At 46.4% G+C, this 21,450-nt stretch overlaps 1 protein-coding gene across 2 annotated transcripts in view; it reads right to left on the reverse strand.

The window, feature by feature from the left end:
• HHAT (hedgehog acyltransferase) overlaps positions 1-21,450 on the reverse strand; it is a 212,010-nt gene that overhangs the window by 41,080 nt on the left and 149,480 nt on the right. For both annotated transcript variants that reach the window (XM_054563293.1, XM_054563294.1), the window contains exon 11: positions 5,014-5,158. In XM_054563293.1, the coding sequence (XP_054419268.1) occupies positions 5,014-5,158 (145 nt within the window). The remainder of the gene's footprint in view (positions 1-5,013; positions 5,159-21,450) is intronic.

Genomic DNA, 21,450 nt, shown 5'->3' on the forward strand with positions numbered 1-21,450 from the left:
AAGCTATACCATTCTTTACTTGATATTCTATTTAAAGACACTTTAAATGTTTCCATATTCCATAAAACTCTTTTTAAAATGAATTCATGAAAGCTCCTAGGTAACAGGGAAGTTTCACACACCCTCACTGAAAGGGTTTAGATGCACTCTGATCCCGACTCCCTCCTGGACACTTCAGAAATTTTCTCAGGTGTGACATCGCCCCAAGCAGCCATTCCTCGTGTCCCATGCCTTGTGACGGGGCCTGAGATACTTTGGGGAAAACTGGTGCCCAAGACATCTGGGTGGCCACGTGGCATGGAGTAAAGAAGAAACCAAGGCTTCTGCAAGTCGTGAAGTTCAGATTCCAAGCATGGTCATAAAGGGACCAATATGTAATGATGGATCAATCGCTTATCATGTATTGACATATCAACCTCACCACCAGTACATGGGTGGGAAGTTCCTGCTCCTCGAGTGTTCTAGAACTCGCAGAGGATCCAGCAAGGCAGAACCGGAGTCAACCAGAGCCACAAAAACTCCATGTGAAGGTTCGGGCTCGTGAAGACGGTGAAACAAAGTGATCACAGGGAAAGCCTGTGGGACATCGACGTCTGCCCTCTGTCTCCTCTCATCAAAAGGAAATTTTAGCCCCAAGAACTTAACCAGATGTGAGAGAATAAGTTTCTATTTAACTGCAGCCTTCCAGAATTTCCAGCACAACACCCCAGCTCAGCGTTAAATAAAATGCCTGTCCAGAGCTATTTGAGTCAGGAGATGAATAAACTGCCTAGACAGGGTAGTAACTGGAGAGAAACACTGTCTCCTTTCTGGGATGGAAATAACAAGCAGGGAGGGGGGCCTAGACGTGCTGACCTGCATAAGAAAATTACAAGCCCCTCTTTCACTGCGAGGCAGAGGGGAACGGACCGGATTCTTCTCACCTTGACACAGGGCTGGCTACTTCAGGAGCTAAGTGTTGAGATGGAGTTCGCCAAACTAGATCAGGCAACAGGAGGGAAAATGTGAGTGAGTGAGTGAGTGAGAGAGTGAGTAAGTGAATGAGTGCGTGCGTGCGTGCGTGCGTAGAGAAGTTAGACTAGAGAATGTTTGGTGGATCCACGGCTCTCCCAGGACCCCATCACTGCAAAACCCTAGGTGCAGAATCCAGTGAAATGTTCGGGTTCCCTTTTTACAAAGCCCAGGCCTTCCGTTGGCAGAGGTAAAGGGACATTTCAGAAGGAACACCACACTGTGCCCACACAAACATAAACCTCTCAGCCCCCTCAAGGCCAGATAGATGTCCAGTGTACACCCACCCTGCCGTCTGCCTTTCTCCCCACCGCCCCAGGGCTAGAGCGCCGCAGGAGGCCAAAGACACAGCTGGTTCATGGAGACGGGTCCTGCAGATTGGGAGACAGAACACAGCGCTATTTTTTAGTTACAGAGCAGTCATCAGCTGCTTGTTCAAAAATCAACTTAGACTTCACTGTCAAGGATTTATGGCAGACGTGAGAAAGCGCCTTCCATCAACAAGTGCTTTGGAGAGCCAAAGTGTTATGTAAGAAGCAACCTGCGTTTGCCTCTGCAGAGCATGACACAGCAGGCACCCTCCAAAGCAGCCCTGGGGACTAAATCCCTGTCACATCCTTCTCTGAACCCTGGACCCAGCCAGAATACACACACACACACACACACACACACACACACACACACAGAGGCTACTGTGCCTACACATTCACATGTTCACATTTCTCAAGCTGCTTGAAGTAATCTTCAATCATAAAAGTTAGGGGATTTTTTATAGATTGTTTTCCTCAACCACATTAATTGCCCGTTATGCCTCTAACCTCCACAGCAGAGGGGGCACTCGATAAAAATGGTCTGCGTGCGAGGCGTGCCGAAGAGCAGCGGCCCCGTCGCTGGGCCGGCCTGCTCGCTCCCCTGGACAGCAGGGCTGCTGTGCAGCAGGAAGCGGGGCTCTGGCTTTGCAGCCTCCTATCACCAACCCCGCTGAGACCGGGAGAGATTTTTACATAAGCTACTAGAATAAGCTTTCCTGCTTAAAGCAAACAAACTCATGTCTAAATCCAGTGAACTGGAGGCAAGAGGGATGCCGACCTTCAGACAACTCCTAAGGGCTAATCATGAGCTACTTCTAAAGTCGGTGATGCTGGGAAAAGTCTCCCTGAGAATGAGTGAAGCTGTACCTTCTACCTCCTCGTTGAGCTCTGTCCTCCGGACGCCTGTCTGTCCCCTTCCTGCCCCTCCAGGACCGACTGAGGCGAGATCTGTCACTGCAGCAGGTCTGCCCATGGAGGCACAGAGGGCGGCAGTAGTTACCCCCAAGGAAGGGTCACCTCCTGTTGAACCTGGAAATCTAGATACTGGGCTGAAATGCTCCCCATCCCCTACAGACAGGCTCCCACCCTCGCCCCATCGCACCGGCCCATGCGGCTCAGGGAAGAGCCCGTAGGCGGCCAGCCTGTCAGAATCCTGGCTCGCTCATCAGCCACTGTGTGTTCAGGTCAACAATCCCTTACGTGAAACCTCTGGGGCCAGGGGAGTTTCAGAATTCAGGTTTCGTTTTAAATTTTAGAAAGCTAATATAACACCCCAGCAGAGTCTGAGGAGGCATCCAATGGACTCATTAATACATTTTTGTATCAAAACATGAATATTCATACTAATCTTCTAGTTACATAAAAATCCAGACTTCTCAAGGGTGGGGGATTTGGCACCATCTGGTTTACTTTCTTCCAGGAGATACATAAAGTCAATCACTCAGGGACGAGGACAAAGATCAGGCTGATGGGGCAACAGCCAAACCCCAGTCCACATCCCTGACTCAGAGGCCACGGGGCAGAGCAGCTGAGCCCTAGCACCTGGCTCGGAGGAGGACACCGCATAGGTCCAGTCATAGACCCTAGTGGGACCCACACTGTGGCGGCTGAGCCCTAGCCCCACGTAACCGATGCGGGTGCCACAGGCTGCAGGGCAAATCGCTCTGAGCTTCCCAGAGCTGAGAAGCAGAAAGGATGTTAGACAGCTGGTGTCTTTCTCTCTACCCCTTTAAACACCAGCCCCCCAGGCTCCACCGCCAGCCCGCCCTCTTCTCACGCTGCGCGTGCTCCCTTTCTAGATGTGTCCACTCCCATGGCCTTGCCTACGGCCTGTATGCCCTCGACTCTCACATCTCAGTCATTTCGCCCTGCCCTCCTCTCCACTCCAGCTTACATTTTCAACTGCCTTTGCGGCACCTCCAGCTGGTTGCCTCAGGTACCTTTTCCCACTGTGCCAGGCCACTAATACCAGTGTTCCTTCCCACATCTCCCCACCTTGCTCATAGCGTGGTCACATGATGGGTTCTGACCAATGGAATCTGAGCAGAAATGCTGTGTGTCACTTCCTGCGGGGTATTTAGCTCCTGTGCACCATCCCCATGTCTCTTTCCCTCCCTGTTGCCAGGGCAAGGCGGTGGATAATCAAAACAGAAATATTCTCGGTCCGGAAGTCGCTGCTTAGAAAAAGCCACTGCAATGCATTAAATTATGAGAAGAATAAACGTCTATGGGGAAAAATTACTGTAAGTTCAGAATTATCTGATATAGCAGTGAATGCTAAATAACCCACACACCTGCCTTCCTGCCTTCTCCACCAGGCAAGTTCCTACTTGCTCTGCTCAAAACCCCAACTCAAATGCCACCTCACCTCCTCTGGGAAGGCAGGTTGGCTACTCCATCCTGTGACGTCTGCCCGTTTACTCAAGCATCTGGCACAGCAGTTACCTGAGTCTACTGACACATTTCCATTTGCAAGTTTGGGTCCCACATTTGTGTGTGCTTCTTATTCCATCCCTGTATTCTCAGTGCTTTCACATTGCAAACACCCAATATGTCTGAATTACCAGAGCAAAAAGCAGAGCCTCCTTGCTCATGTGACCACCAAACCGCAAGTCCCCTGAGACACAGCCTTCTCCGCCCTGTGCTAGGTACCACGGATGGCAGGAGGCAAGATCAGTAAGACATTGTCACCCACCTCTAGGAGCATTTCTGATCTTTAGAGGCTGTGCACCCCTTTATCTCCCATCTTTATTAAAGCACAGCCTCCACCTGAAAAGTACATAGTCTTTTCTGGAACGACCAGAAAGCAGGACCAAAGAGGGCCATTGCGGCGCGGAGGTGACAGCAGACCAGGGTCCTCTCCAGGCCCTAGGAGCCTGGCTCAGCCAAGCCCGCCCCCGTGCGGAGACGACGGCCCAGCGTGCGGAGTCGCGTCCTCGCTGCTTGGCAAAGCTTCCCACACCGCCACTGGTCAGGGAAACGGGACAGAGGGGACTGGCTAGAGTAGCATGTACTGTGAGTCCTTCCCTTTCTCCCAGTTCTCTCAAGGACATGATGCAACCCTTAGTCTAGCCCCAGGGAAATGGTGACCTTAAATAAATGATGATCAATTATTAATGCATGTTTTCACAATACTTCCCACGAACGAGCATTTTCCCTGTTGCAGGTGTGGCTTTGCTGTGGACACTGAGATTAGCCACTTAATGTACATTAAACGTGCAGTCGGCTGGCTGTGCTGGCGTCCCAGTGCTCAGACAAAATCATCCCCTATGAAGAGCGGTGGCAAACCCTAGTGCCACCCCCACAGCTTCTGCACAGCACAGTGGGGACTCTAGGACATGATCCTAGCAGGACTTTCAGAGCAGGAAATGGAACAAGGCTAGGCTCTGCTGTACATTGAAAGCTGGGATATATAGACAGGTAGTAAGATTGGAAAAAACAGAAGGGTAACTCAGCAGAATGGAATGGTAGAGTTTGGGAGAGTTGAGACAGTATATTTTGATGTTAAGGATCACATGTCATAGGTAAGAAGTACATCAAAACACAGGGAATTGTCCCTGGCTCGCATTTTTGTAGGTCACATACCATAAATAGAAAATGAACGCCCCTCCCTACACCGCCCATCCAAGTTACCGAGTGCATATGTGGAAAACAAGAAACTTACTGAAAACAGCATTGCCCGGTAACTTACCCTGTATGAAGATCCTATTCCAGTAGATTTTCCCCACTTGGTTGCCCCCAAGAAACACCAGGTTGGACAGGATCAGCATGGAGGTGGAGCAAGAGGCGAGGACCGCGTGGAATCGCCGGCGAGCCCGTGGGGAGAGGAACTGTTCCTGTGGGCCAAAGGCAAGAAGGCATCTCATCACGCGGGCAGGAAAGCAAGACTGAGACATTATCCAGCTCTCCTCGGTCATCAGCTCGGGATGCCTCCCTCACAGCCTGAACTGCTATTTAAATTAAAATTGCTATTGAAACAGGTCTCAAAACTTCTATTCCCACAACATGCTCACTCTGGTCTAAGGAAAGAAGCACCGCACCCCCAGGCTGTTACTTCCTATGATCAAAACGGGCTTCCCTCAGAGATGTGTTGCACAAGTTCTGAAGCTGGCTAAGGTTTAGCTGGAATGTCTCTATATGCTTCCTGTATGCAAATCTACAGGTACAAGAACTGTTTAAACTGCTCACCACGATAACAAACACAACTCCAGGTCAGGCGATCTCCTGGGCCAGGTACTTGACCCTAGGAAGCCACCCCATAACTCTGACCCACTGGTAGGAGGAACCCCATGAAGAGGGTGCAGGCGATGCGTACAAGCCAACTGCATTCCTGGAATCAGGGCTCAGGGTGCCCATCCCGCTGAGAGCGGGCTCCCAGCAGTGTCAGCAGATGGTGGCTCATGACAGCGCCTGAAACGCGCAGGCGCCGGGGAGGTGTTCCCCAGGGCTGATGGTAGAGAATTCTGCGCATCCGTCCGCCGAGGCCTTCACCGCACCTTTTGCTCCCCTTTCAGTATCTTCTTAAGGATTTCATAAAGTGAACAAAGCCTTTATTTCTCCGCATTGACTGTTCTGGTGGCCCTCTTGAGTGAGGTCACACACCGTGCTGTCTGGAACGTGTGAGCCCCGTGATCAAATCGCAGGGACTGTCCTTTGCGACTGTGTATTGAGAATGAGAACCAGGTATAGTGCAACTGCCAGACAGACACCCGGGGCCCCAGAGCTTCTGACAAATACCTCAGCCTAATCCAAAGGCACAGAAAAGAGAGGAAGTAAAGGGCCTAGAGGCGGCTCCTGAATGTTCTCCTGAAGCCACTCATCTCTGGGGTGGTCGCCTGCATCCTGATTCCAGCTGTGCCCCAATTACAACTGGAATTCTGAATTAGCCGGATTCATGACAGGCAAAAGGACTAAGCTACAGGTGACTGTACAGAAGGAGGCTTGCTTACTTCTGGGACCCTGCTGTGGTTTCCCTGTGGCTACCGTGTGAGCCTCGGTCAGGGGCCTCTGAAAAATCAGGAGAAACCAATTCCTGACACCTCCCCTCTTCCCTCCTGCCAGCCCCAGCGTCTGTTCTGCATCCGCAGACATAGCTGTTGCCATAGATCTCCTCGTGCACGGCTCTCTCCTCCAGCGTCACCTTGGAGCATGGTTCACTGGCACCAGATGCGAGCGTGGCCTTCTCACGCATAAGCTGTGCAGTGGGCACTGACTGAGCTGTCTGCCTTCACGTGATTGTTCTGGAAAGCTCTTCAGTGAAGCTAGCATGTCCCTGATTAGAGGCCACCAGGCAAGACAACCCCTAGTCTCCCTCTCTGACCTAAGAGGTCACAAGGGGATGCTGTCAAACAAGACCAGATGAGAGATAATGACACAGTATGAAACTGGTAATGAGAGCGGAACGGGGACAACTCCGCACTCCTCACCTCTGAGAATAAGGAGACATTAATCTACCGGCTTCTGCATTTTAGAGCAGAGGAAGTTATTTTCTGGGCATTGCTGACTCAGTTAGCAATAACTGGGGAGGCAGGATGAGAGGAGGCAGGGAGGCAGCAGGAAAAAGTCCCTAATAATAAACCAAGAAAAGATGAATTGTCTTCACCGGCATAAAAGTGTCCAAATAGCTCTCTTTAGGTAGAGGGACACTGATAACACATTTGATTTCTAAGGGACCCAATGAGTCAGACACTCTGTGACTTCTGTTCTAACCCCATTCATGTCCCCCAACCTGACATCCTGTCTGGGGAATTCCAAGGCCCCATGTGGTCTTTCTCTCATTAGTGTCAATTACAGAGGGTACACATAGCTCATTTAAGCTCAAAGTAATTCCCCCTTTATGGAAGATAATTACACTTATTAAATAATCAATAGAGATATATTGAGAGAGGAAAACACTCTTTGCATTGGGTTGCCCAGCAGGGCTGCGGTGCCAGGTTACCTGTACAGGGCTGAAGGCCAAGGGCAGAACGAGGGAGCGCGAGTGCAGGAGGCACAGGGCTCCGCTCCAGCGCCGAGGCCCTGGTGCCCGCAGATCTTCCATGAGTTCTCTGATGACCCCCATGCTCTCTCAGCTACATCGGTCAATAATTCCCTTTTTCTACCTAGGTGGGGGGGAATGTCACAATACTAGCAAATATGAAAGAGCCTCTAGTCTCAGAGTCAGGAGGGAGGACACCTAAAATCTGAAATGACTGACCACAATTCAATTTTTGAAAGAATTAATTTAAAAAAAAAATAAGTAAGAATGTTAAAGGCACAGCTGTTGGACTTAATATGCTAGAAAGACTTAAAAGGAGAACTCGAGATGCTTATAGGCAACTCTTGATTATCCCCCAAGGGGGAGGGGGTGGGAAACAGAATAGATGATAATAAAGGAACTCCAAAAACCTAATTTTAACTAAGAGCCCCATCCTCTGAGCTGACAAAACTGGCCTTACCAATGGGCGGTGCACTCAACGGAGCACTGCCTGTCTTCACTGTGAGTCAGCAGGAGAGCAGAACGACGGACTCCAAGGGAGGGAAGAGGAGGCCTGTCTGGATAGTCCACGGGGGCGGGGCGGGCAATGACCAACCGCAAAGGGGGCGTTAAGTCTCGGCTACAACCGTCCCTCCTCTTCAGGCTCCCTGGACACGGCAGGAGGGAGCTGTTTTGACATTAGGGATTTCTTTCTCTCTGTCTTGGGAACCATCTGGCCTCAGCCATTGCTTCACGGAAACTCGACAGCAGTGATTGCCACCCTTTTTCACCTCACGGCCCACATAAACTAAATACTAAAATTCTGTGGCACAAGAAAAAAAAATGTTTTTTGCTGATCTAATTAAAAATAGGTATGATTTTGATTGATTTACAAAAAACAGTAAGAATTACCCTTTGGGCTCCAAAATGACTTTTTAAAAAATTAGGTGCCTAGATTTGTATATAAGGATTTCTGGTACCAAGAATTAACCAATCAGATGCAACCTTGTTATACGACATGAACAATAAGGTGCAACTCTACTATATGACCTGCATATCTATGGTTCAAGACAGGGCATTCACACCGGATGGCTATTGTGTTGGTTGTTGTCATTTTTTTATTTGACAATCTAAGGGAAAAAGAGGTCAGTGCCCCTTCCTAAATAGTCAGGCATTGTATATTTTAAAAATTCTTACGGCACATCAATTGCAAATCACTGCTCTAGAGGAAAGTTCCACACTTAGGAGTCCCAGGAGGAAAAATGCCACACGGGGAAGGCTGGAAGGCTATGTTCCCTTGGCCCAGCCAGCTCCATCGATATATGTAATTTTCTGAATCTCTAGGGCTCGAGGGCCGAAGTTCCCACTTTAAACCCTTTAAACCGTTGCCCCGTCACCTCTGAAGTCCCACAGCAATTACTGTAACTACTCCTGTGGTCCTTCACATCTAGGATGCTGGCTGTCCATGCGCAGGGGCGAAGACTTAGGTTACCCATCCTTACAGCTGAGATGCTGGCAAACCCCGCTGGTAAGAGAACTCATGTTGAGGAATCGTCAACTACGTGGGGAAATCGCTTTGATCAGGGTACAGTGAAGAGCCATCAGGAATAAAAATAAGAATCTCCAACTCGATCAGATAAGGCAATGATTGGTAAATAGAATTTGATTTTCATTAACACGAATATATCAAGATAAAAAAGAGCTCTGGGCTGGTCATGGTCTCTCCCAGATAGATGAGTCTGCGGCAATTCAATGTCCTCACAGCAAAAAGTGGAAGAGGCATGTGCCCCAGGGAATGTCTAGAAATTTGCTGGGCATTTTTGGTTGTCCAAGGACAACACAATTGCCAGGAGGTGACTGTGCATTTGATGGGCAGGGGGCAGGGATAATAAACATACTGCGATACGTGTGACAGAACTGTCCTGCCTGAAATGTCAACAGTGCCCTCTGGGGAGAAGGTAAAAGGTTTTCTCCCGCATTCACTCTAAAGTGACTTCCCTCTCCACCTGTGCGGGTGCAGAGCTTCCCTTCCTCCTTCCTACAAAGCCGGAACTGGGCCCCCTGCCCCCAGGGGCCCAGGAAGTACACTTAGGGGCAGGAAAAGGGCTCCTTAAACAGGGCCCCAGTGGCAGGTTGCTCCCACCTCCACTCTCACCACAGGGCACCACATAGAAGGACGAGTCCTGTGCTCTCAGCCACGTTCAGGCAAGATGTACCCCAGTTTTGAGCCTCCTCACCCCACACCCCTGAAGCCGAAAAAAGAGGAAGGACGGGAGGTGGAGCAGGTTAGGAAGCCTCGCTGTGCCCGTGCAGGGTGACCGGTCCTCCGGCACGGACCAGGACCTCTATGACAGGCGGGGGCAGTTTCTCCCCATGTTAATGTTGCTATAACCCCATCTTCAGGCCCAAGGGCAGGTACGGGGCTCTGGGCCTGGATACAGCAAGCCCCGCAGAACCTCCAGAAACGCAGAGGCAGACCTCTAATTTCCCCGTGGGAGTGCGCTGTGACTGGAGACAGAGAACTGGGGTGTGGGGACGTTATGACTCCACTTTAGCGGTGGATTCGCGCTTCCCTCAAAGACACCCATTCCCAAAGTGCGGCGTGCAACCCAATAAAGTAAACCTCAGGGCTGAACTAAACTTCTGTCAAACTAGTTTGGATTTCCTGCTGTGAGGTGTCCATGGCTTGTGTCCAAGGGCTCATGTGTGTTTATTCATATCTCCATGGCAACTCTTCTATCTTTTCCAGTCAACATCCTGTGCCTGGAAATCACAGGACGGTTTGGGGCAAACCAGCTGGGCCCTGGGGGTGTGGTCTGCAGAATCTGGGTCAGAAGTGATGCTCAGCACAGCCCTGGGGTGGAAGGCAGACGGTGCGGTGGCACTGCTGGTGGCCGCGCTCAGTGGGCCCTCACTTGTCCATGGAGAGGCTGCCTATGGGGGCATCTGGGCTGAGCATCTGGGGGAGCAGATGGGCTGGAGAAATGGCTGCCGGAGATGGTGACAACAGCTTGGCAAGTGGGACCTGATGCTGTTTACTTTCAAGTGGGGGGAGAAGCTAAAAACAGAAACTGGGTGGGTTTGAGCAGCTGGACACAGTTCTTCCAAATAATCACTGAAGTTTTTCTTTTCTAATAAAAACGCTAACCAGAGGGGAAGAGAGGATGAGCAGGGAACTGACAAGGGGGGAGACGGGTGGGACGGTACCCCACAGGCTACAAAGATGACACCAAAGACTACAAAATGAACAATTCTAGCTGTCCTGAAAGACCAGGGTGGCCAGGGCAACACACTCAGGATTGGGACTTGAACTCCACAGCCATTCCAGGGTCCCCATGTCCCGTCTCTGGACCAACCTGCCAGGGCACTGCTCTCCTCGATTCCTTTCTCAAGGCACTTTGGTCATTTCCACCTAGAAGTGTGTTTTACCAGCTGCCCGTCTCTCTTGTGTTCCTACCAATACTGTACATTTCTGAAGGATGGGGTGGCTTTTTCTTTAATCTGCGTCACCCAAGATCCATGAACATTCTGTGTGTTTCTCACTTGACCCTAAATAAGATACAGAATCTCACCTCATCCTATATCCAAGCCAAATGAACACATGGAGGGACTCAGAAAGCAATGCTTCCTTCTTATAAGTCTACGGAGCTTCAAAAAAACTATCTGGTCAATGAAGTTAAATCTTCCAATCTATGCTTGCTACTGAGATCTAAGCAATGTATGAGAGAGAATCAAATGCCTGCAGTGATGGAGGCAAAACTTTACTTAAATGGACAAGTCACCTGCTCTGTAGTTTAGATGTGCAGCTTAGTGCAAACAGCAGAGGCTGTCCTGTGGGTGGAAAGCCACCGTCAGGACAGAAGAGAGACATAATGCTTTCCTATAGGCAAAGGTGTCAGGCGAGGGTGCGTTTCATCTCCCTACTTGTTTAATCTGTACACAGAACATTTCCTACGAAAAACTGAGCTAAACTGAGAAAAACTGAGCTGGGAAAGGAGGAGAAAAATTGGTCAAAGAAATATCAATAACTTAAGATATGCAGGTGATACCATCTTCCTAATGATCATCTCACTAACAGAAAACCAGAAAATAGTACTTAAAATAGAAATAATCAAATAGAACAATGCGACAGATTAGAGCCCCCAAATGAAGCCATGTATATTTGGATATTTACTATGTATTAAAGGTGATCTTTCAATTCACTGGGGAAAATATGAACCACTGAACAGAACAATTTAAAAATTTAAAACCATTCTTAGTTGCAAGCCATAGAAAAACAGGCAATAGACTAGATTTGGTTCATATTTCACCAACTCCTGCTCTATCCTACCTATTTTTGACATGTGCCCTAAGGGAACACTTACACACACACACACACACACAGGGAGGCATGAGCAGGCATCGTCACTGCAGCTGCATTTGCAGAAGAAAAAAATTAGAAGCAACCTAAATTTTCAACAATAGAATGGTTAAACAAATGATGATATAACTGTACCATGTCCAATTATGCAGATCTGCATATACTAATATAGAAACATCTTCAAAACATAGCATAAGGAGTAAAAAAAGCACAAGTTTTAGCATATTTATATATTTCTTAAAACACACACATGCACAGAGTAGTAAATGTATGGAAAGCTATACTCCGACCTCATGACGATCATTACCCCTTGTGGGAGCAAGGTGTCATTTGTTGGGGGAACGGGTGTCTTAAAGGACTTCAGTTTTCTCTGGTTTTTTTTTTCAAGAGCATATGGTCATGAATGATTTTATCAATTAAAAAAGAATAAAACAATAAAAAAAGGAAATCTAGGAATCTTTCCACTAAATGACCTTAGACCCTGGCCACCTCCCCTGAGTACAGAGAGTCAAGGCAAATGGGTGGGAAGATGGAAGCCAGATGACTATCACGCCCAAGTTACAGCTGCTCGGGTACCGGGGTCTCCCTCTCCAGGCAGCACTGAGGCCCCTTGGGACTATTAAATAAGCCCAGGATGTGACAGCTGTGGCCTCAGTTATATGCTGTTCAAAAATAAAAACAACAGCTTAGGGCAAGGCCTGCTTTTTGAGCAAACTTGTTATTTAAAAATCTAAAACTGACAAACAGGTAGAGCGTTGCTAAATGATTCACTAAATGAAAGCACAGCAACTCGTTTACTAGCATCCAGTTAAATATGGTAGATGAGACATCTCTGATCCCTTCACTAAACCTGCTAAAATGAAAGCAAACATTTGAAATGGTAGAAATCCACAGGCAAGAGCTAAGAGAGAAGCAAACAGCAGGTGAGCAAAGTCAACCCGTTTTTGTAAGGTAGGAAGCAGATGGAGGAACTAGCAAAGCTGAGATCCCTGAATAACTAGATGCCAAAGAAGAAAGTCATTCATATATCAGATCCTTAGGAGGTCCACCCATGGGAAAAAAAAACATATGCCACAGGTGGCAACAGCAAACCATGGGGGAAAAAAATCAGGGAGGTTGGTCAAAAATACAGGCAATGAGCATAGAGACCTTGAGTTTCCCTTTCCCCCCCCCCCCCATTGATGAAGGCTTTTTTTCATCATTGTATCAGAGAGACTCTAAACTGAGGGGCAACAGGTACAATAGCATTTCAGAATACCAAAGGTATTTGTATTAAGCGTCTAAGGAGAGAAACAGATTACATACAAAGACTCAAAATGGAATTTCTCAACAGTAAAGCTAACAACTAGAAGACAAATATCTTCAAAAATTTCAGGAGAAATTACTTTTTAACCTAAAATTCCGTGCTTAGATAATCAATCAAATGTGACGATAGAATAACGTCTAAAACAATTTTATCACCGTGGTCCTTTTCTAAGGGAGCTATTAAAGGATGTGCTCCACCAAATCAAAGGGAGGGGTGAAAGAAGAAGATCTGGGGCCCAAGACATGGGGATGCATCACAGGAGAGAGGAGAAGAGATGTGTCGACAACAGCTGTACGGCAGATCCAAAGAGAAATGAACCGATGGGAAAGCAGGACGGGAGGGTCTCAAGGGAGGGTCTCCAGGAAAAGAAAAGAGCGGACAGATTATCAGACACGTCCGACCACGTGGAAAATACTATTCTGAGGATTTCTCAGTTTTGTTGGACAGATTGGGAAAAAGTGGAGACAATAAACTACTAATCAAACAAAAAAGGTAATGCAATCCTTAGTCCAAGGGAGATAAAACAGTTGACTAACAAAGGAAATGCAATTAGTATAGTATATTAACAGGCCTGTCAGGGAGCCACACTTAGCACAGTGATAATAATGTAAATACTGAGTCTGGTTTAACCAAAATTAGAGATTTCATTATGTTAGAGGGAGAAGCAGCGAGTAGGTCTAAGATGCTAAAACCTCATGCTACGATTTACAGTTCATAAATAAAGAAATTACAGACTCTATTTAGAAAGACAGAGGTATCGCTTCTCGGCCTTTTGGCTAAGATCAAGTGGACAGAGAGAGGTAAGTAATCAGAAACAGCTAAGAGAACTGAGAGCGGCCGCTGATGGGAGAAGGAAGGACACAGGAGTGGGGGGATGAAGATCGCTCCGCTATTTATTTGTCGAAATGAAGCCTTGTGATAAGACTTGACTTTTGAGCCATGCACACACAATTCTTAAGCTTTCTTGGTTTTAGTTTTTTCTACTGTAAAATAGGGACAATGATAATACTTACCTAGAAAGCTACTACTAAAAGCACATGAGAGAGTGGGGTAACAATGCTTTTATGAACATTCCCACTTCGCTTGGACCACTTTTTCAGAAGGGTTACTCCACAGATAGGTTGAGAGGAGCCACAATTATCCAAGGACTGAGACCTGGAACAGCAATTAGTCTAATGCAGGATAAGTCCAAGCAGCAAGGAGACAAGACGTGAGTGTATGATCTACGTGCATGGGGTTTATCAAGGAAGACCTCGTCTAGACTGATAACAGGGAAGCTTACAGTAATCATGTGCAACTGGATTTGACTCCCAATTCTAACTGAACTAACCATGTGTTCTTAGAGAAATTCCTTACTTTCCCCAGTCTAGCTTCCTCATCTATAAAAGTGGAGGTAATTGCAACACATGCCCTAAAGCGCTGTTGAAGTGGTTCAATGTGAAAGATCCTCATGCGGCAGCTGGTACAGCTTCCTCTTTAGCAAAGAAAGGCCAGTTTCAGACCCCACATGAGGTATTGTACATTTGCTCCCGAGAATGACAACGCTAACCTTCAACTCTAACATAGATCAGGCGCCCAGAGTCAGTCAAGCAAAGCCTCCTCAGGGTGAGTCCATCCTGTCCTCTTTTCTCTCAAGAGCCTTTAATTAGACAACAGTACACATTCACTGTAGGGAAGGTTGAAAATATAAACGGGCAAAAACAAGAAAATATATATCACAAATTATCCCACCAGTAAGAGTTAGGCACCATTAACATTTTAGTGCATAACCTCCCGCATCCTTTTTTGTACTTGTGTGTATTTTTAAATAAAAATAAAATTTCGGTACACCTATTATTCTTTACTCTTCATTTTCATCTCTCCTCACAGTGAAATTATTTCAACATTATCACTTCAAATAGCGGCAGAGTCGGCTTGACAGATGTCCTGCACTTTTAGAGTATGCTCTTTCCTGCCAACCTCAGGGGACAGACAGCGGCTGGAGCAGCACCTACTCCAACCTACTGGGTGGACTTTATGGTTGACACCAGAGGAAAAAGTTAGAGTCTCCTTAAATAAGCTGTGTTTCAATACACGCTGGTAAACCACAAATGCATTGATACCAATCCAGCTCATCTCAAACCAGGCCAGCAGCTGCTCAAAATGCTTTTTTAAGCCACGTTTATTTCTAGGAGTTGGGAAGAATGTGAGATATTCTGGAAGTTCTGCACATTTATGGCTTCTCAGGGCTTTAAAAAAATGTACACATATATAGACATACACACATATACATACTACATCTTACGTATATAATACACATTGTACATAATACATAAATACACGTTGTAGGTAAATACATATGTAAAAAAATTGCACTAAGCATGTGTACATTATTTTGGGAAGAAGGGACTATCGCATCCTTTTATCGACAATAGGAATGCTAGAAACCCAAGTTCTGTTACTTCCCATGGCAATTCGGATTTTCTGGTCAGAAAACAGACACAGATTTAGAAACACACATCCAAATCTTCCACATGTACTCAGTAAGACTGCTTTCTCCCAGGTTCATCTGTGGAAAGCTGCTTGGCACTAGACCACGATTAGGGTACCCACCACCCACCTGTGCTGTAGACGCAGCACTCAGGGACTCTCAGGGAAAGAACCTGGCCCTACTTGCCACCTAGAAAAGCCAGGTTTAACCATTTACATTGAAGCCACAACTCTCGTCTTTGGCTTAGTGTTTTTTGCAGGTGGCGGTTCCCCAGAATGAAAGGCCATGCTGTGCACTTAGTGGGGAGTGAACAAGCAGCAAATGCCGAGAGCCTGGCCCCTTCCATGCTCTCGGCTCAGCTGGGAGGGACTGAAAAGGCAGCCAATCTAAGAGCCGGCCAGACCCGGGCCTTGGCCAGTCTATGAATAACTGAAAATGGATAGTAGACTCAGACATGGAAAGTTAAAAAGAACCTCTGAAAATACTTCTGCCATATTAAACATTTTTGAACTAAAAGGTGGAATTATTTTCAGAATTCTGCCTCTCAGACCAGAGGGGTTAAGGCCAGGGTTCAGATCCCCGCAGAGAAGAAAATGAATACCCAGTGAATCACACAGCGTGTTTCCTGCCTCACTAATGGTCCTTCGGAGTGGGAGACGATGGACAGGGTGCCAACAGGTTGTCATCCACCAGGAACACACTGTTCCCAACGACAGGCATTCCTTTTTCCAGACCCAGAGGCCCCCTGAGTGCTAACCATCTGGCACAGCAGGCCAATTTAAGGTGCAGGACTAATACGTTAATTTAGCGTTCTCCTTTTTGGTTAAGTGGTTTGCATTTCTATATTTCTAAACTTGGCGTTCAAATCCCTTTAAATGGGGGCCCATTTGGCCTCTCCAGTCTCTGTTCCTCTGCTCCTCTCGTGTGTCATGGCTTTTCCACCGGAAACGCAGGCTCCGTGTGCGCTGGCCTGGGATGCCTGTCTTCTCCCCTCTACCAACCACTCGTAATTCTTCAGAGTCCTACTGACGCCCAGCTCTTCAACTAGGCCATTCCAAAAAGTTTAGCTCGCACTGACCACTGCCCCTCGTGAACATCAGCTGCCTCCACGACTCACTCTGGTCTCTCTGCACATCACGCCTCACACCGGTCCTCCACGCATCTGCACACATCTTGCCTCTCCAACTAGATCATCAGCTCCTGGGGGACAGGGAAGGTGACTCACAGCTCTATCTCCCGCTGTCAGCACTCTGACGTGGTGACACCACCATTCTTTAACCTCGCCTTACCTGGCCCCTCATTAGCGTCAACACCACTGCCCACACACTCCATGAAATACCCTTTTTCTTGGTTTCTCTGAAATTCCCCTCTGGTTTTCCTCCCACTTCCTGGCCCCTCCTCCTCCATCCAACTTCTAAATGTTGGTTCAGTCCCAGGCTAGTGCCTTATCTTCTCTTTCTGCGGGCTCTCTCTTGAAAGTCTTGAACATTCCCATGGCTCCAAATACCATCCACATTCTCCCACGTGTCTGTCTCTTGCCTTGGCCTTTCTTCTGAGCCATGCCTGGAACACTAAGCCAGTCATTATTTTTGATGTTTATGGAGACAAGTCCATTTTTTTATATAGATCGTTGAGGTCTCAGAGAAGAAAGCACTTATCCCATGGTTTTATTGCCTCTTTAATCCAAAGCAGCCACTGTAAAGATGATCATCCTGATAGGAGACCAGGCAAGAGGCTTATTCATGTAAGAGATGTATTAATAAACTCTGCACTTACACTGACAGCTCAGCACACTATCTGCATGGAAGCACTGAAGGAGGAAGCCAAAAAAAAAAAAAAAAAAAAAGGAAAAGGAATTAGGAGGAAGGAATCATGTCTTTGGCTCAGAGTTCTCCAGTGCTCTGCAAACTGTCTCCCACATAGGCACAGAACTTTTTCTTTTCCCATAAATGAGCAAATAAAGAAACAAAGGACAAGGCTGACTGCCTAAGTGAGCTCAGTCTAGGAAGGGTTCTGGCCTGGAAAACGTGGCATGTCTAGAGTGAGCCCTGACCTCCCTTTGTTGAAGTGAATCTAAGTAGCAGAGGAATAGATGATCATGAGCCGTAGGAGCTGTTACCAAACAGAACAACGCTTCCCAGAGCAGTTGGCTTCGTATTTGTTCAGTGAGTCAGCTGGGGCTGGGGTCACAGACCTCTAGTGAAAGGGTTCTCTAATCAGGCCGGCCAATGTGTACATCTCACCAGCTGGTGATTTAGGATCGTGTTGATAATTTTATAATCCATTATCCTTTTAAATTGAATGGTCTCTTAAACTCTTGGGATTTCTGTACCTGCATTTCAGCTGTTCGATAGAGCCAATAAACTGAATGGACATCACCACAAAACCATGGTCTTTGGGTTCTTTCTGACACACCAGGGCACTGGATCCCTTGCAGAACCATTAGACTGACCCTCCATGATTTTCACTGGAGGCATGCTTCCTCAATTAGGTCTATAAATAGAAATTTTACTGCTTCAGAGAGAATATAAATCAGCTTAGCAGGATATTCTTGGGGCAAAGAAAAGGGGAGGAAGTGGGGGGAGAAAGACATATTTATATTATTCAATGAAATGGAAATCAGGGGAGGGGGTGGGTGAAGAGCTGGAGACGGAGACTCTTCTTGGTGTTGGAAAACTGACAAGCAGCCTTAGACGTCGTTCTTCAAAGGAGAGGTCAAACTGAAAATTGGCAAGAAGTAGAGTCATTCTACTGATGCTTCAAAATATTTCCATTTATTAAAAGATTTCAGTGCTGAACACAAATCCTGGCTCCCTGGGAGAGCTCTTGTACAGAGAGCACGCATGTTGCTTCAGCAGTAATTCCTCTCTTTGTCCACCCTGCTTGGTGCTTTATGAAAATGCCTTTTGTCAGCTTCCTGCAGCTCTGCCTGGGTGAGTCACAACCAATAATCCCCCCTCTCACAAAGCAGCAGGGTGCGAGGAAGGCTAATTTCTCCCCACTCCTGTCTTTATCATATGTATTTTGTGCACTGAGCATTAAATAGCATTTTGCCACAACATTTTGTATCTACCCTGCTACAAAATAAAATAAACTCTCTGTATAATGCTGAACAAGCTGCACCTTGGTAAGCTGTTCCAGCAGTCAACCTATATTGTTCCTGCTGCTATATGAGCCTATTTCCTCCTGCACTCCCTTCTGTGAAGCCAGAAAATGCCATTCATTCACTCAACAAATAGGTACTGCATGCTTACTCTCTGCCAGCCAATGTGATGATGCCAAAAATACAGATCTCTGACCTCATGAGGCTTATAATTCAGAAGTGGAGCTAAGGGTTAAATAAGTTATCGTATAAAAATATTCCATGGCAACTGTGATAAGTATAGCAGAAGAGAGCACGTGCAGGCGGCCAACATGACAACATGAGTTGCTAAATGAGACCTGACTGACTTAGGAGGGCCAGTGAAGGGAACCCATACCAGGTATCATATGAAGGTGAAATATGAAGGATGAATAGGGGGGAGGAAAAGAAGAGAGAGCATCCTAGGAGCTGGAAGAGCCTGTATGGGGGAGCTGAGGCTGGAGGGGCCAGACAACGTATAGGTGAACAGAAGGAAGACCAGTGTGTGAGGGGGGAGGGGCAGAGAGGGTGAGGAGTAGCAAGGTCAAGATCAGACAAGGCCTCACATCGGTCATTTTAAATATTGTGGACTTAGTCCTAAGAAAATAGGATGTCACTAGGGATTTTAAGGAGGACAGCAATATGGTTAGGATTTTATTAAGCGTCACTCAGCACTATGAGAATAATGAACTATAGAAGGCAAAAGTGGAAGAAAGGAGACTAGTTAGAAGCTACCTGGTAGACCCAGCAAGAAATGAGAACAGTTAGAACAGGATGACTCAGTGGAAATGAAAACAAGCCAAAAAAGAAACTTAAGATTTACTTAGGAGGTAAAATGTATAGTACACACAGGAAAAACCGAGACAAGGGTTGTACAAAGAAGATCTTGTTGGTTTTGGACTTGAGTCACTAAAGAGATGATGGTACCATTTGTAGAAACAGAGAAAGCTTGAAGGAAAGGAGCTGGTTGGAATTATTGAAAGATAAGAGCACAAGAATTTAGAATTACACATGCTGAGTCAGATACCCGGGAGATACTCGAGTGGAGAGATTCAGTAGCCAGTTGGGTATATGTGGGACCCACATTAATGAAGATCATTTTAAATTATAGCAGAGGCAAACACTCCACAATCTTTTAATTTTTTTCTAGGAAAGACACATGTTCTCGAATTTTACCATACAAAACGGAAGTTGCTAGCCACGTGGGGGCTACTTGAATTTAAATTAATTAAAATTAAATAAATTGAAAAATTAGTTTCTCAAGTGCTCGGTATGGCTAGAGACCCCTGCGTTGGACAGTGCAATGGACATTTTCATTACGGCAGAAAGTTCTAGCAAACGGCCCTGCCTAGGACGTCAGAAGGCTTGCTATTTACAACACTCAGCTCTGACTCAGCTCTCTCAGTGACTATTCAGCTGCCATTCCATCGACACCAAGAACTAGAATCCTACCGTACTGCATGCCCCAGACAAACTGTTGAGGTTAAAGACATGGGAAAGAAGGAATGATAATCCCTGTTGTTCAGATTATCTTTCCACCTATCTTTAAAAGACAGATGAAGGATAAATGCCATGGAGAGAGTGTAAAAGGGGCAAGGGGAGTGAACCCATACTGTAAAAATATTGTCAGATCAACTGGGCTGACTAACGTCAGATGAAAGTAGGTGCCAAGGAGGCATTAGGTCATTATCTAGATTCTGACAAAAGAATGGGAACTGCATTCATGAGAAGAGAGGGAAAGAGGGTAACTCAATTGAGGAAATACTTTTTTCAAAAGGTTGTGAACCTTTGGAATGCCAGCCATATGTTTCTGAAGGAAAACAGAATCTGTGCTGACCTTGGAGGAGAAACAGTAACGGAGGGAGAGCCCTTGGGTGGACAAGGAGCAGCGTTCATTGTGCATTGACTTCACACTGAGGCACCCAGCTGACCGCTAGGGATTTCAACAGCAATGGGACCCTGGCCTGGTAATCAAGGACACCCTGGTCGAAATGGCTGTCACCAACTACCAAGCTGTCAGGAAAAAAGAGGGCTGATAAAAATGGGTTTTACAAAATATGTTCTTGTTCAACAAATAAGTAAATAAAACACCATATCTGCAATATATAAGGCAAATATTTCACCAAAAATGCCTATTCAAAAAACAGCATATTCCTAGGCCTCTGACTTGTGGAAGCAAATCCAAGGGAGGTAAACACATGAGGATCCTCAGACGGGCTGTGATGGGCCAGAGCAGATGTGGAAGTGCTTCTCCTGTTTTCCTTGACTCCATCCATTTGTAACCAAAAATAACAAGCCATGGGTCACACAGCTAGTTTGGGTGACTCTTCATCATTTTACATTTTAAAGATTTATTAATAACACAAGCATTAGCCCGAAGTCTACAAAGCGCTGCTTAACATTAAGTTCAAGGTTAACGTGAGACCTCCCATGAAGGAGCAGGAGAACATGTAAGCGCTTCTGCCTGGGCTGGAAAGAATTCTCTGGCTTTCCCGGGTCGGTTTCAGGCTTTGGAAAAGACTGCTCAGACTGTAGGATGAGGACAGAAACCTTTATGATACTGCACCTTGTGGTTTTTTTTCTTTGTGTTGTGTAGCCACGACTTTCACTGAAATACCATTGCCTATCAGAGTTAACTGACATTTCTTTTCTGCTGGCCAGTGGGTAATACTACTGAATAAACTATTTATCTTAAATATGCATGAGCATATTTAAATTCCTTCAAATGTGTTATTTTGCTATGTACTCTGTATCAGTTGTTATGGAAATAACTGTCCACTTGTACTACGGCTAGCTTTAGAGAAAAATACTCAAACGTATTCTATCTCGGTAGTGTTGGTTTTTGAAAAATATATTTGCTTTAGTTGCATATACTGATGGAATTTAGCCACATTAATCATTTCCCACTAAATTCC

Source organism: Pteronotus mesoamericanus, unplaced genomic scaffold (genome assembly GCF_021234165.1).
Source record: "Pteronotus mesoamericanus isolate MK-2021 breed Mesoamerican mustached bat unplaced genomic scaffold, CSHL_Meso_final scaffold_705, whole genome shotgun sequence".
NCBI classification, from domain to species: domain Eukaryota; kingdom Metazoa; phylum Chordata; class Mammalia; order Chiroptera; family Mormoopidae; genus Pteronotus; species Pteronotus mesoamericanus.